We start from the raw sequence: 15,788 nt of genomic DNA on the forward strand, positions 1-15,788 counted from the left end.
AAGGGCAACAATGAAATAAAGTATTTTGGTTTTTTCTCAAAAGTCAAAAAACAACCACTAGTGAAATGTAACTAAGTACATTCATTCAATAGCTGCTCTTAAGTACAATCTTTAGGTACTTCCATTTTACGATACTCCATACAGTAATACTCTGCTAAGTTCTGAAGGCAACATTGTACTTTTTACTTTACTTAATTTCTTTGACATTTTCGCAGCTTAAGTTACTGGTTAGTTTCCAGTGTTAGATTATGAATACACACAATATAAATCAACTAACGAATGATAAAGTATTTGTATGGATTAAGTTTAACTAACATGGGGAAAAAACACAACTGAGCCTCATCAATTTCAAATAAGCACCAGGACCCAGAAACAAGATCGAATCAAAGTATTCCTAAATATAGTCCATAGTCAGAAATTCATTCAAAGCCCAAAACTGGCCTCTTTGGAATTAAATCTGGAAATGTGTTGACATGTGGATCGAATGGGGTTAGTTTTCACGATATTTATACATGGATTAATATAGGAAATCCACATTTACCCTAGAAATAATCTTACCAAATCATCACTCCTGAATTGACAGCTAAAAGCACCACATGTTTTTAGTGCTTGCTCTGGTTTCCTTTTTTGGAGAACATTCACATAGGCAATCCTGCCACCATGCCTCAAGCATGCCATGCTAATTTGGGTGTTCTGTGGTGCTTCCTATTTAACTCAAGGGGAAATAGCTTAACTGCAGTATTTTAAGTTAAACATAAAGGATTAACATCACTGTTTGCAAGTGCTCTCTCTGATAGGCCAGCCATTTTGCATGTTGAAGACATTCATTGTTGAAGAGGCAAAGCAGAGATTTATATTTTCTTCACCGGCTGAGACCAAAATGTATGTCCGCAACAAGATATGTAGTTTTTCACGGATGCTTTGTCAGTACTCCATTACAATTATCTCGAAATGTCCCCCACAGAAACGTACAAATCAGCTAATTGGAACATGTCCAGGCATTTCTCTCGAGTATCTTGAAAGGTCTTATGGGAAATGTAGCAGAAGGAGGACTGACACATGGTAGACTGAACACAAGTAAAATGGGAAACTATTACAGTCCAATTAATCAAAGAGCATGCTGTGAATAAACCTTTAAATATTATAGATCAATTAAATAACTCTTACCTAGTGTTTAAATATAAGAAAGAAGATCCTTGTCCAAACAAAGGGGGAAGTAAATGTCTTTAACTTGCTGAATTAGTAAATGCTTTATTAGATGTAAATATGTTTTCATACATTTGTATTTGTACCAAAAAAGATGCGAATGTCTACGAAGTGTTGAGCTGTTATAAGTGTTCATTCGCCTGCTGGTCAGTGCGTATTTACACAGTCTGGGCTATTCACAGCAACATTAAAGCAGCCAGTAAAAATGTGTTTTATTGTCCCCGCTTATCCAATTTTCTAGTTTTTGTGGCATATTTTTATGTTTATTTTCTTCAGCAAATAACCCAGTTTACTTTCTCCACAGATGACAACGAGTGCCAGAATGTGACCAATATCTGCGGGGAGAGGGGGAGCTGCAACAACACAGCAGGCAGCTACGACTGTACATGTGTCTCTGGATACACATCGACAGGACAGGCCAAGTTCCAGCCCAACGATGGCACTGAATGCATCGGTAATGTCCAATTCGCTCAGAATTATACATGTAAAGGCATTAAGTTTGGTCACATACACACATACTGACAGAGGGCCTCACATACCATACAACAGGCTGGATATCATGTTTATTTGTGAAAGCAGCAACCACACTGCTGTGAAGGCGGCGTCAGGAAAGTGTGTGTGTGTGTGTGTGTGTGTGTGTGTGTGTGTGTGTGTGTGTGTGTGTGTGTGTGTGATGTTTTCTCTGCAACTGTACTGAGGAGGATAAAGGTGTTGGAGGTGATTCTTCCCCTCGGCCTTTCACTTCCTTCCTAGCTGCTATTCTGAGTAACCACCCGAGATCCTTTGCTCCATTTGCAAAAGATAAACTACACATTCATCCCATGTTGTAGCATTATGTATTCCTACAGATATCCAAGTGGGTGGCAAACATTATTTATTACAGTGCAAGCACATACAGTAGCTGAATTTATAAACCGGTTTATGAATATTCAAATGTGTAACATGTGTGTGTACAATGAACAATAAAACAGTGTATTAAATGTAATGAGCAGGAAAACTCTTTATTTGTAGGAGATTTTAAGATAGAAATAGAACTAAACGTCTGTATTTATTATGTATTTGCTTTATGTTATGTTGTGAGTTTGACGTTAATCATATGGAGTTGGTCTTTTATTGGCCCTGAACCCTTCATTTGCACCTCACAGATATTGATGAATGCAAGTCAGGACAGATCTGTGGACCAAACTCACGCTGCCATAATACGAATGGATCCTTCTATTGCACCTGTCAGCGTGATTACATCCCAACTTCAGGCACTAAGCACTTTGATCCAGAGACAGGCGTAAGATGTAAAGGTCGGTATGAGGATGGAAGAGCTCACAAGCACACCGACACACAACTGGCTCTTACATCCAAGGACATACATTTTTCTTCATCTCTCTCCCTTTTTATTCATTTTTTTATTTTTTATTTCTCTGTCACAGTCACACAAACCACACAGGATTGCATTTTATAGATTTTTTTGTGAGAATCTATTATGCAATACGTCAAGTTAACGGTGAAATCTGCAGTTTTCTGATGTTTCAGTTCATAACAAAGAGAGTCCTGGGATGTTATGTCTGCCGGTTTTAATGCAATTTGGAGAATTTACTATGACATGCTTTATAATGGTAAACTAATGGAAATAAAATCATCCATCATAGAGATACTTAAGGTAATTGTTGTTTTCCAGAGAATCCCCTAAAATACTGCCACGACAACATCGGGTGTATCACACAGACTGTCAACAAAACACTTGAATATGTAAGTATACCCTTCCTCAGGATTTAGGCCGAATAAGGTAAACATACATATGATGAGAGTGCCCTCTGTTGGAGAGAAATAGGATCACCATGAGATGAAACATGCAGAAAGTATATTGTACAACGAGACCGAGCGAGACACAAGAGAGACTGCCACTTGCAGTACAAGCATATTTTTTTCAGGCCTTTTTTTATTTGTTTTGTAGTGCCATTATTCGTCCTATTGACCTAGAATTGTGCTATTGTTACTAGAGAAAGAAGGAAATTATTATTATTTAACTCTGGTTTTGTGACCAAATACTCACATACTCTCCAGCCTTCAACTTCAGATGTTGGCATAGTTCATAGACATTTAGAAGGTGGATAGAAGTATTGTTTTACATTTAAATATATTTTAGATACACTTTGAGGTTGCTATATCTATGAAATAAAGAACCATTGCCCGCAGGTGGAAATCTTAAAAGTTAATTGTCTATTGCTTTTTTTATATTTAATATGTCAGGTCTAGACTGTTTCTAGGGGGCAACGTTTTTTCTGAGAATGACAAAACAGCTCCTCCTAGTGGGAAAACTAGTTGAACAATATTGAGTATGTGAGTGAACCACATATCAGTTTCATTTGTAAAAGAAAAGATGGAAATCTACAAATGTATCAGATTTTGTTGATTTCACAGTATCTATCCAACAAAATCTACAATACATCAAAGGACAGGTTGTAAAATGTTGCAGACAAGTGATATTATAAATACTCTCACTGAAATACCCTCCCCCCATCCTAGATGAGCAACATCACGGAGCCTCAGAGTCTACTGAAGGAAATCGTCAAGCAGACGTCCGGCGAGCTCACATCGGTGCAAGTGATCGCATATGTTGAGGCCTTGTGTCGATCTGCATCAACCCTGAGTGCGGAGGGAAAGGATTTCACTGTCAAACCGTCCGTCATCAACTCCACTCTCACAGTAATCTTTGTTTAGCATTCTCCTTTCTCAATCAACGTTTGGAGTCCTGCCTGAACAGCAGTTATGCTTTGAACTGGTTTTGGAGTGAAAAAAGCCACTGTATACAATCCAGTTCTAACTTATCTAAGAATGTTGCTAGTATGATATGCATTTCTGGGAAATACAATTTAGAGACTTGAGTATTGTTGGATCTAAGATGAAAGCTGCTGTATTTTGGGACAATATGTAAGATAAATAGATGCTTAAACAAAAATGATGCAAAATGTGACCATAATTGAACACCAAAATTGTCCACTTATCGCTCCCTTGCACTAATTAAAAGGCTTTTAAAAAAACATATCCTTCAATTAAATATTTCGAAAAATCTCTGTGATATAGGTTCCTATGTGCAGAAAATAATAAAAACCATTCATATCCAGCAATCATTGCAACATCAAGGGAGAAAACTAATGTTTAATCATACCTAATTAGACACATATTTCAGTACAGGCATATGTTACATGTTTAGCTATCACACACATGTCATGCTGATAAATCTGTGTTCTACAGAAATTAGTGAAAGCAGTAAACAACCTGGTGGAGAAGGATGAACTGGTGGCTTGGAGCCGAATGAAAGAAGAGCGCCGGGAACATACCATCACCAAGCTGCTCCACACTGTTGAAGAAAGTGCTCTGAGTCTGGCTAACAACTACAAGACTCCAACTGAGCTTGAAATCAAAGCCACGGAAATGGGTGAGATTATTATTAACACAGGGCTCTCCAATTATATTAAATTGTCCTGCATTTTATTCCCACCTGTGTGCAAAAAAGTGGGGTTTTGGATAATTGTCATTTTTATATTTAAATTCCTTGACATCCTTGACTTTTTTTTCTCCTCCACCACAGAATTGAAACTCTTCACTTTTAATGCTCGCCACACAAAAGCCAAACTGTCTGTTACAATGGGAGGAGATCACATCAATCTAACTCCCAAACTGAGACCAGAGGAGGACAGAAATGGTAAAGAAGCTACTTCACATGTTGGAAACAATTCTGTGACCATCTGCGTGCTTGGGTGTACAGGGAGTACTGTTTTGCTACATGTTGCCATATGCCACATACAGTGCGTTTAAGCCAAAGAAAAATTAAGTATTCATATCTTCTCTGTCATGCTCTATATACCAAAATATATTGCTTGATCTAAGTCTTTATTTTTGCTGATGCCTTTCGGAGACATATAGGGGCTTCAATACAATTTAAGAAATGAAATCTGATGTTGGTCACCTACTGTATCACAAGCAGGACTACTTCTTCCTAATGGAAACAACACAAACAAAAGAAGGCTTCTTTTCGAATTAAAAGTTAAATTAAAACAACAGTATTCCTTGGCTTTACACCCACATGCAGAAACCAATAAATAAAATCAACGATGACAAGTGATTTTATGAGACTTAGAAGTCATTATTAGTGTGCTAATCTAGTTATGCATTCTCAGTTGGTCAGATTTGCATACAGACTTCTCCAAAACATGTGTATCCATGATATAAGAGACTGGAAAAGTTTGATTACAAATACAGTAAGTAAGTTTGACTCCCTCCGGTCTTTGTTAAACTTGTTTTTGGTCCATCAGGAAGTGTGTCAGCGGTGTTTGTGCGGTACGACAGCATCAGTGACATCCTGAAGCCGAGCAGCGACCCAGGTGTCACCGACTACTCGCGCTATGCAGAGGCTGGGGAAATCACCGTCAACTCTCAAGTCATCGCAGCAGCCGTCAGACCTGCTGATGTCTACCAACTTGACCATGTCACCTTCACTCTCAGACACAACGAGGTAAAGATACATAAAAGAGTGCTGCTGAGGCAGCCTACATTGTTTTTCCACTATTAATATTCACAAACAAAAGGATAGATAGATAGATCTGTGTTAGTATTATTGCTCTCATTATCAAGGTTAATTGTACTTTATATATATTTGATTTATTTATAATAATCTCAGTGACAGACAGATAGATAGATGGATAGATAGAGATAGATAGAGATAGATAGATAGATGGATAGATAGATAGATAGATGGATAGATAGAGATAGATAGAGATAGATAGATAGATAGATAGATAGATAGATAGATAGATAGATAGGATAGATAGATAGATAGATAGATAGATAGATAGATAGATAGATAGATAGATAGATAGATAGATAGATAGATAGATAGATAGATAGATGGATAGATAGAGAAAGATGGATAGATAGATAGATAGATGGATAGATAGAGAAAGATGGATAGATAGATAGATAGATAGATAGATAGATACTTTTTTTATCCCAAATTTGGCAATTCATTTGTCACAGCAGCATTTTGACAGTAAATCTTCAGGAATTACCAAATTACTTGATTAAAATACAAATAAAATAAAGATAAAGATTCAAATTTTTAAAACAATATGTCCATATTCTCAGTAATAAATACCTTTATTCAGAGGAGTCACTAAACACTTTAAAATATACAGAATACATGTATGCTTCTTCAGAGAGTCAGTGTTTTCACCCAGCTATACAGCAGCCGGTGGATCTTCATCGTTTATCAAACCCTTATTGACTAGATCTATTAAAGCACAATTTGTTAACTCAACCTAGACTAAAGTAGCTATTTTATGATATCCAAACACAGTTTAGGCATATTTTACCCTTTCCTGCAACCTTAAACTTGCTGCTACCTTTGATTTGTCTCACAGTATGATTCATTTCATCAACATTACAGTATCTTCCGACATTTTGAAACATCATAATCTACCTTGTCAAACTGCAGAAGATCATTGCGCTGCGTTTTGCTTTGAAAACGGCTTCCTATTCCCACACTGCCTCTCGCAGTAACTTAATAACTTCCAGAGTTTCCATTAAAGTCAAATTCAAATAAACTCACCTGGGAGGAGTAGTTAGTGCTTCGTGTAAGTTTTTTTTAATGAAATTTTAGGATTTTATTCCATGTATTTCTTGTAATGACCTTCATGTTCAGGGGAAATGGAAGAGGAAAGGTGAATAGATGATGGAGGAAAGCGGAGTAATGAGGGAAATAACCCTAAAAGTTAATGTACTGGTATTTTCTTTTAAGATAATTAAAATGTATGAGAAAGTGAAATCATTATTTTTGTTGGACCCTTGAGGCTTAAGCCTAACAAAAGAGGTTATGATTTATGTTGAGCAGCTCAAATCCTCTGTAAATTGCCTTTAAAGAGCAACAATCAATAATTTTGGCTCCATTTCCGTGCAGACTCTTTTCCCTTGGAGCACTTGGGGATTTTTCTACGCTTACACCTGTTCAGTATTCTTGTGACACAGTCTGCATGCATTTATTTGAGGGAGAAATGTGGTAATTTAAGGGGTTAAATCGCTAGTTTTTACAAAAGAAAATCAGAAACATTACAACTGGACTGTTTAAAAATCCAATGTAATGTGATCACAGTTAAGATTTTGAGAATAGGAGTCAATCTGATATATACACACAGCTTTGTTTAATTTAATTTAATGTATACGTGGCAGTGGTCATTTTTCCCAAAAATGTGGTTGTTGATCATTTTAATTCAAGTACATTTGCACATAACAATTAATGGAAAATAAGTTGACCTCTTCTATGAATGCAGTATGTCATATTAATATTAATTGGCACTGCTGTACTGTTTTACATCCCAATGAAGTGGTTTTTCTGCAAAAACACCCACAATGAGCAGTAATGCACATGACCCAAACATTCATGTTGACCCAGCGTGGTGCATGAGGACTATTTGGCATTTTATTTGTTCTTACATTAGTAATAAAGTTGTGAGAAAACAAAAACTAAGAAAAGCCAATAGAGAACAACATAAATGAAAATGTGAACCAACAAAAATGACACTAAAGAAACATTATAGAACATTTGTATTTATTACAATTCAAATTGAATAGACCAAATTGAAAGTGTTATTTATAATTTATTTTCAGTCTGTTTACATTCCCATAATAAGTCATGGAGTCTTTAGCTGAAATAAATAATATTAAGTTCTACAGTGAATATTTTATAATTGTTAGGGTTATTATTGTAGTTTATTATCTAACTCAAAGTCAATCAAAGTCAATCTTGTAGTTTGTGTGTACAGACAGAGAGATCGGAATATCGTTTCCCACAATCCCGAATATAAAAACAAATGTATATAAAATATGTGTGCAAATATGTATTTATATACACAGAATGAAAGACACATTTTTGCATTGTGCACACATTAAGACCTAAATAAAAACAAAACAATCAATATATACAAAATCCGACATAAATCATGTCTTCTCCTTTTGAAATGAAATGAATAATAGTAATAATAATAATAATAATAATAATAATAATAACAATAATAATAATAATAATAATAATAATAAAAGTAATAACCCCCTGTGGTGGAATTGCAAAGCAGCAGCCGCTCAAAAATGAATAAAACCGCACCATGAAGAGTTAACGTGTCTTTGTTCCTCTCCTAAAGCCCGTTGACACGCAGGCCGATGTGACCAGTTGTGCGTTCTGGGAGTACGAGGCGGACCTCCTGAGGGGCCGCTGGGCCACGCACGGCTGCAGGACCCTCCACGTCACCAGCAACGCCACCACCTGCTCCTGCACCCACCTCACACACTTCGCCATCCTCATGTCCTCGGGGCGAGCCAATGTGAGTGATCATACATTAAAAATACAACTGTGCAAAGCTATTCCCTTTTTTTACATTTATTCACTGGAGATTTACATTATTTATTTATGGTTTTAGAAAAAGGTTCATCATAGTGTACACATTTATTTTCAGAGAGGATAAAAATTGAACCTTTCTTTATGGAAAATTATGTATTTATTGAAACTTTTACAATAGAGACAGAAACAGAATATTAGACCTTAGATCTATGAAAATGTATAATTTAACTATATAACACATTGTTAATCACTGAGGAAGTGCATATGTTTACTGTTTAATGCTTCAAATTATTATTTATATTATTATACCTTTTATTTATATAATAATGTCATACTCAGGCATTGTATTGTTGTTTCAAGTTTCTCCAAAATGTCTAAAGCTAAACATCTTTTTTGACATTGCATTTCAGATAATCAAATCCTTAAAAAATATATATATTTATTTATCTTAAGAAATCTCAAAGTCCTTGATTCATAAAATCCAATTTATCTGGATAATTCAAATTCTTTGCTGTTTTAAAATTGAAATAATACTTAATATGTATTTAGATTAGACACTGTTAGGATGTGCCTCTATTTTCTCCGGTTTCACACCTATAGAATAATAATAACTTTAATTGATATAGCGCCTTTCATTAACCCAAGGTCGCTTAACAATGAAACATTTAAGGACAAGACATAAAACAGGGGGCAGAAATGGGAGTGTTACATTGCAGGGGGGGGAAGAGTGAGTTAATGTTGGAAGGCTTTGTTGAACAGATTAGTTTTCAGGGTTCACAAATAAAACAATGGGTTATTTAAAGCCAGTATTTTGTGTTTAAGGTGTTAAACCTTTACAACATAGCAAGTTCTTTCTAACTAAGGCTTTGTTGGTATTAAGTTGCACTCAAGATAATATGTTTGATAACTTGTGAGACAGCAATTTAAACAAAACAAAAAGTCCAAAGCACAAACAGTGAAACTGTGTTTGTCTTAATAGCTCCTGAAGGCAACGTGACTCACTGTAACACTGATTGGCAAAGTCAGTGTGGGAGATAAGCACCCACAGCTTTACAGCACTCCGCAGTGCCCTTAAACTCCTACATGTTCTTTAGGGATCTGGGCTTAAACAAAAGGGAGTAGTGTATTTAGAAATTAAGAATTAACTTGCCAAAAGAAATAAAGCAATAAATAAGTTAAAATGAATAAAGTTAAAATGTTCCAAACCTTTTAACTGCGACAACATCTGGCTGATATGTGACCAGAGTTTTCCAGTCCGTCTGCAACATGTCGGCCCCGGCCTGTTCTCCCCCATGTGATATCAGATGATCCCAGGCAGAAAACAGAACAGATTACAACTTCAGTGTACCATAAAACCGTGAATGAAACGCCTCCCTTTCCATTTGCTTCTCAGCTGGTGGCCCACCGCACCGTGCTGACCCGGATCACACAGCTGGGGATGATCATCTCCCTCATCTGTCTGTCCATGTGCATCTTCACCTTCTGGTTCTTCAGCGAGATCCAGAGCACCCGCACCACCATCCACAAGAACCTGTGCTGCAGCCTGTTCATGGCCGAGTTCGTCTTCCTGGTGGGGATCGACGTGAACACACACAAGGTGAGCTGCGGATGAACCCGGGGAAACAAAGGAAATATCCTGTTAGTGTGTGTGTGCAGATGTGAGCCACTACTCAGAGATTTCATTAAGCCTATTAACCCCCATTTGAGTTTTAATAGGATGACATATGCACCACTCCTCTCACTTAGACTTTAACTTGCCTTTTGTACGTGTAACAAGAAGAATGCGGGATTTTGTTCATTTAAAATAATAATAATAATAATAAAATAAGTAATAAAAGCTTTTGATTCATATATTAGCACTTTTTCATACAACACTGTGCAGCTCAAAGTGCTTTACAAAAGCGCACAGTCAAAGTTAAAAACAAACAACAAGGAAATTCCCCTCAGATTACTTGTTAGAAAACTTTAAAAGGTACAAGCAGCAAAATATAACATTTTATCAGGCTAAATTAGACACAAGGAGGTCAAATGTATGATAATTAAAATAATATAAATAATGGTTTCCTCTCTGACAGGTAAGACACAAGATAACTGAGTCGATGCAACAATATAATAAAGATATGAAATATAATATAAAACCCCATAAACAAAGTGAACATATACTGTAGGTATAAGATTCCCTAAAGGCTTTTTTTTGAGATCCAAATAATTGTAAAATTAGCAATAAACACATTCATTAGCTTACAAGCAAACACATGTGCAAACGACATTACTTACATGAAGAGGCCTAAATAAACTGAACTTTTTCACATCACTGAAATTTGTTGAATTATCGGTGTCGCGCCCCTTCTCTCCTTCTCTCTCTCGTCTGCCCTCTCACTCTCTCCCTCTCTCTCTCCCTCTCTCTCTCCCTCTCCCTTCTCTCTCCTCTCTCTCGTCCCTCTCTCTCTCCTTTCTCCCTCTCTCTCTCTCTCTCCCTCTCTTCCCTCTCTCTCTCTCTCCCTCTCTCCCTCTCTCCCTCCCTCTCTCTCTCTTTTGTCTGTTTCTTGGCAGCTCTTCTGCTCGGTGATTGCAGGGCTGCTGCACTATTTCTTCCTGGCGGCCTTTGCCTGGATGTGCATCGAGGGCATCCATCTGTACTTAATAGTTGTTGGCGTCATCTACAACAAAGGCTTCCTGCACCGTAACTTTTACATCTTCGGCTACGGGAGCCCTGCGGTGGTCGTTGCCATTTCGGCGACGCTCGGCTCCAAGTATTACGGCACTGATAAAGTGTAAGTGGAAAGAGAGGTGTTTATTGTTTGCACCACCGGACACCAAAGCAAATTCGTAACTTGATTTCTGATTCTGAAGACAAAGGCTTTTACAAAAACCTCTTCTTCAAACTTAATAAGCATTTTTGAGGAAAGGAAGATAAACACATTACATTAATTATAAATACAAGGGGACAGAGATTACATTTGGCCTGCAGGGACAAAAAGGAAGTAAAGGACGCTTGGAATGAATACAAATCTATAAATAAAAGTAAGTCTGTTGTTTATTAAAGTCAAATATAATTAAAAGATTGAGGTTAAGCAAAAGTATTGCTGCGAATGTATTTCTGTGTAGATGTTCTCACAAATTGTTTTTGTTTTTTCAAGATAAGAAAGGTATTTACTAGACCATACAATATTATCATAATTAAGATAATGCTCGATTAGACTGGAGTGAAAATATCGAGGGTATTGATTTGCAGGACGAGGGATTATTGTAACAAAGAGATGTTTAAACATTCAGTCGATAAATAACACTTTCTATATTTGCATTGCAGGTGCTGGCTGAGCACAGAAAATCACTTTATTTGGAGTTTCATTGGCCCGGCGTGTTTGATCATTCTGGTAAAGATCTAAAAATGGCTTTAAAGAATTCATTTGAATCATCAAACAGGGATTGTTTCAAAGATGAATATACAGTTGCTCATGTTTGTTGTTATTTTTGTTTTGATCGGTCTCCACTGAAGGTTAATCTCTTGGCTTTTGGAGTCATCATCTACAAAGTGTACCGGCACACTGCTGTGAAGAAGCCTGAAATCAGCCATTTTCAAAACATCAGGTAGGATTATCCGTCCTGCTGTGGAGAAGATCAAAGGAATAAGAAGAAATGAAGCTGAAATGTTCTCAGCTGGTAGATTAATATGATACCATGTGGTGTTCTTGTTTACAATTAGTTGTTTGAAGACTTTCTTTGTGGCATCGCTGTGTTAAAGTCAGTGTGTTGTCCCCCCCACCCTCCCCCAGGTCCTGTGCCCGCGGGGCCCTCCTTCTGCTCTCGTGCCCGCGGGGCCCTCGCTCTGCTCTTCGTGCTCGGGGCCACCTGGACCTTCGGGGTCCTGCACATCCTGCACGAGACCACCCTCACTGCGTACCTGTTCACCATCGCCAACGCCTTCCAGGGGATGTTCATCTTCATCTTCCTCTGTGTGCTGTCCAGAAAGGTGAAGATTCTCAAATGTTTCTACTCATTTATTTAATTGTTTGTTTTTCATTACATGTATCGAGTGACTATAGTTAGACAGTGAGCCTTTCAGATCAACAGGAAGGAAGTGTATTGCCAACCAGATTCATGATAGCATGTCATCAGAATACCTTCATTCGTCCCACAGCGGGGAAATGGACTTGATACAGCTAAAGTGAAGATAGAGACACAAATATAGAACATTATTAAAAAGGGCATACACATAATATAAAAAATATAAAAAGTGATTTCAATTTACAAGTAACGTTCGTAATACATTTCCAATTGACATATTGCACACAAGTGTTATTGCACAGTAGTGGTGCCGTAGTCTGTGTTGAAGTAAAGGGAATCTGTCTTTTAGCCATTCAGAACATTTCATTTAAATATGCTGTCATAAGGTGATAGAAGAAGTATTGAACTATTTTTGTTATGTTAAAATAGCAATACAAAAATAACAAAATACTCATTTACTGCATATACAAACATACAAACAGTAAGAAAAAGTACACGAGTATGAGCATCAAAAATATCAACAACAATTTGACTTATTATGATAAATTATAATAATAATTCAGACTGCTATTTTTATAGATTTACTGTATATTTTTGGAATACTATTACCGAGTCAATAACATGTAAGCATCATTTTAATGTTCTGCAGGGAGAGCTAATTTCATATATTTAATGATTAGTTTATTCTGTAACCAATGCCTTCTATATGCATACAATTTTTATCAGAAAAGGTTCCCTACGTAAAAAGAAACTATTATATTATATAGTATATCATATTGTATTATATTCTAGTGTTTTTTAAATACGTTTTAATCTAAATCTGACCTTCCTGAATGTGTTGTTCCAGATTCAAGAGGAGTACTACAGGCTTTTCAAAAACATGCCTTGTTGTTTTGAATGCCTGAGATGAATTGAGGAGAATAACGCCTGCTCACCTGCACTTCTAGAATAATAGTCCACACTGAAGCCTGGCAGTATCCTGTGAGTCATGCTTTTTGTTTTGCAAAAATCCATGTGGGAGGAATTGTTAAGTTCAGATGTCTAATAAATGAAAAAAGGCAGCACTTGTAATTACTAAACGTTTCCCTTTCAAAGACTGCCATCATCTATTCTTCATGTTGTTTTATGTCATGTTTACGATCTTATGTACAACGCAGACTACTGTATCAACATTTCAAAAAACACATTCTTGTGTATTTGTTTTTCAGTTTAATGTAATGCCTTTGCAATAATCAGCCTTACTGTGCATTCTTTTGTCTTTGTTCCTTTCTTGTGTTTCAAATTGATTTGTAAATTATTAAACATGAATGTGGAAAACTCACACATATTGTGCAGCGCACAAAATCAAAGGTCTCGTTTTAATGCATTGTCTCCCTCCCATTTATGAACATCACAGGACTAAGTGTACAGTTTACTGAATATTTGGTAGGTAAATGGCTCCATCTGTTGGACATATTGAGGAACAGTCATAGCACTGTAAACATTTTACACAAACTGACAGCTGGCAACCCTTTCTGATTATTTGTCTGCATGATCAGACAAAATCATGTATTTAACATGTTGGTCCATACAGTATGAGCTGTGATGTAGCCCTCAAAGGCTTTGTGATACTGAGCTATACATTAATACTTGTGGTTCAACCTTTACTTCCTGCATGTGTTCTTGCTGTCTCTGAATTGTATTGACTTCAAGGAGACTAGAGCTGGAAATTGAACCAAACTTACCAACATCACAATAGTAATATTGTCTCTTTCTATTCATATTCTGACTACCTAACAATTCATCAACGCAAAACTGCAGTATAACAACCGACAGAGGCTAGCCAATAAAGTAAAGCAAATATCATGCAGTGTGTCAACTGGTTTTTCATTAATGTATTCCAAAAGTGTTCTATATATAGTAAGGCTCTGATATCTAACAATAATCATGTTAAGGAAATATTTTTCTGCTTTTATAAAAATGGGGTGGTATGTTTTCTTTCACAAATGTCTCACATGTTACGACTTAGTCTAAATCAGGGGTGTCAAACTCAAATACACAGTGGGCCAAAATAAAAAAATGGGTACTAGTCGAGGGCCGGACTGGTTCAATGTTTATTGCAGAACTTATTGAAATGAACTTATTGCACATATTAAACCTGGGACTAATAAAGCTTAAATTATTGCCTGTAAAAACAACATTAAACATTAAATAATCAGTTGCATTCATTTCTTATCGCTCTATCTACAGCTTTTCCGGAGTCATTTCTTATGATTACATTTTTCCACAGGCCAACAACAACTTCAAAAAAACTATTTCCCTCAAAGAAAAAAACAAACAAACAGAAACCACACAAAGTGCAGAAGGAAACATCCATGTAAACTCAGTTTGCTGCTCTGTGATGCTAGTTCAAGCCAGATACTTGGCATCTCATCTCGGGTGCAAGTTCATCAAGGTTTGGGCTCAGGCTCTGAGCTGAGGGAACCCTCAGGATGGAGTGAAGGTGTGCGTGCGCAATATACCGGCGGGCCAGATCTAATAGTAATTAGAAATGATCCTGCAGGTCAAAATTAAATACCACGGGCCTGATTTGGCCCCCGGGCCTTGAGTTTGACACATGTGGTCTAAATTCTGGGCAATTATTTGACTTGCAGATACCGTAGGTCTTCATCACTGCTTTTTTATAACCGCCAAATACATGTGCACTTATTTTCTCTATTTTCTTCTCAGTTTGGTGTAGTAGTGGCTTTGAATTCCTTGACTTTGACACATTCAGATGTATAACTAGAACTGAAACACCAAGTCTGTAAAGAGCACTGCTAGATTGAGACTTGTCATAGTGGTTATTTAGGTCAAGGAAAGTAAAGCTTCCTTCTGCTTAAGTATTGTAAAAGTCAAGAGAAATACTGAATTTACAAGAAAATCTGAGATACCTTAGCTAAAAAATGGGCTACTGAAACTCAGATCATGACATCACCTAACCCAAATTATCTAGAAAGGAGAAGAGTAAACTGAATTTGTCTTTTCTCTGTTTGTCTGTGAGGTTGGAGACCTCTATTGGCCGAAATTGAGAAAAGCAGAGGATCATGTGAGTTGTAGCCTGGGTATGAAAGTGGTGTGATTGCTTATGTGTGATAACACAAGGGAGTCGCGTGTTGTGCAATCTGAACATTACTCCATCGACGACAATAATTAAGCCTTTCAGGTTCAT

At 36.8% G+C, this 15,788-nt stretch overlaps 1 protein-coding gene across 1 annotated transcript; it reads left to right on the top strand.

Annotated features, from left to right (window-relative positions):
• The first annotated feature begins 473 nt into the window (after positions 1–473).
• Positions 474–14,443, top strand: adgrl4 (adhesion G protein-coupled receptor L4). Its single transcript, XM_010782804.1, has 15 exons — positions 474–489; positions 1,511–1,660; positions 2,352–2,501; positions 2,879–2,949; positions 3,727–3,906; positions 4,456–4,639; positions 4,793–4,906; positions 5,517–5,716; positions 8,394–8,573; positions 9,984–10,187; positions 11,144–11,364; positions 11,901–11,967; positions 12,090–12,182; positions 12,396–12,563; positions 13,446–14,443. Exons 1-15 carry the CDS (start codon positions 474–476, stop codon positions 13,506–13,508), a joined length of 2,061 nt encoding a protein of 686 aa, XP_010781106.1. The 3' UTR covers positions 13,509–14,443.
• The last annotated feature ends 1,345 nt before the right edge of the window (positions 14,444–15,788 follow it).

Source organism: Notothenia coriiceps, unplaced genomic scaffold (genome assembly GCF_000735185.1).
Source record: "Notothenia coriiceps isolate Sejong01 unplaced genomic scaffold, NC01 NC01_scaffold00024667, whole genome shotgun sequence".
Classification (NCBI taxonomy): Eukaryota; Metazoa; Chordata; class Actinopteri; order Perciformes; family Nototheniidae; genus Notothenia; species Notothenia coriiceps.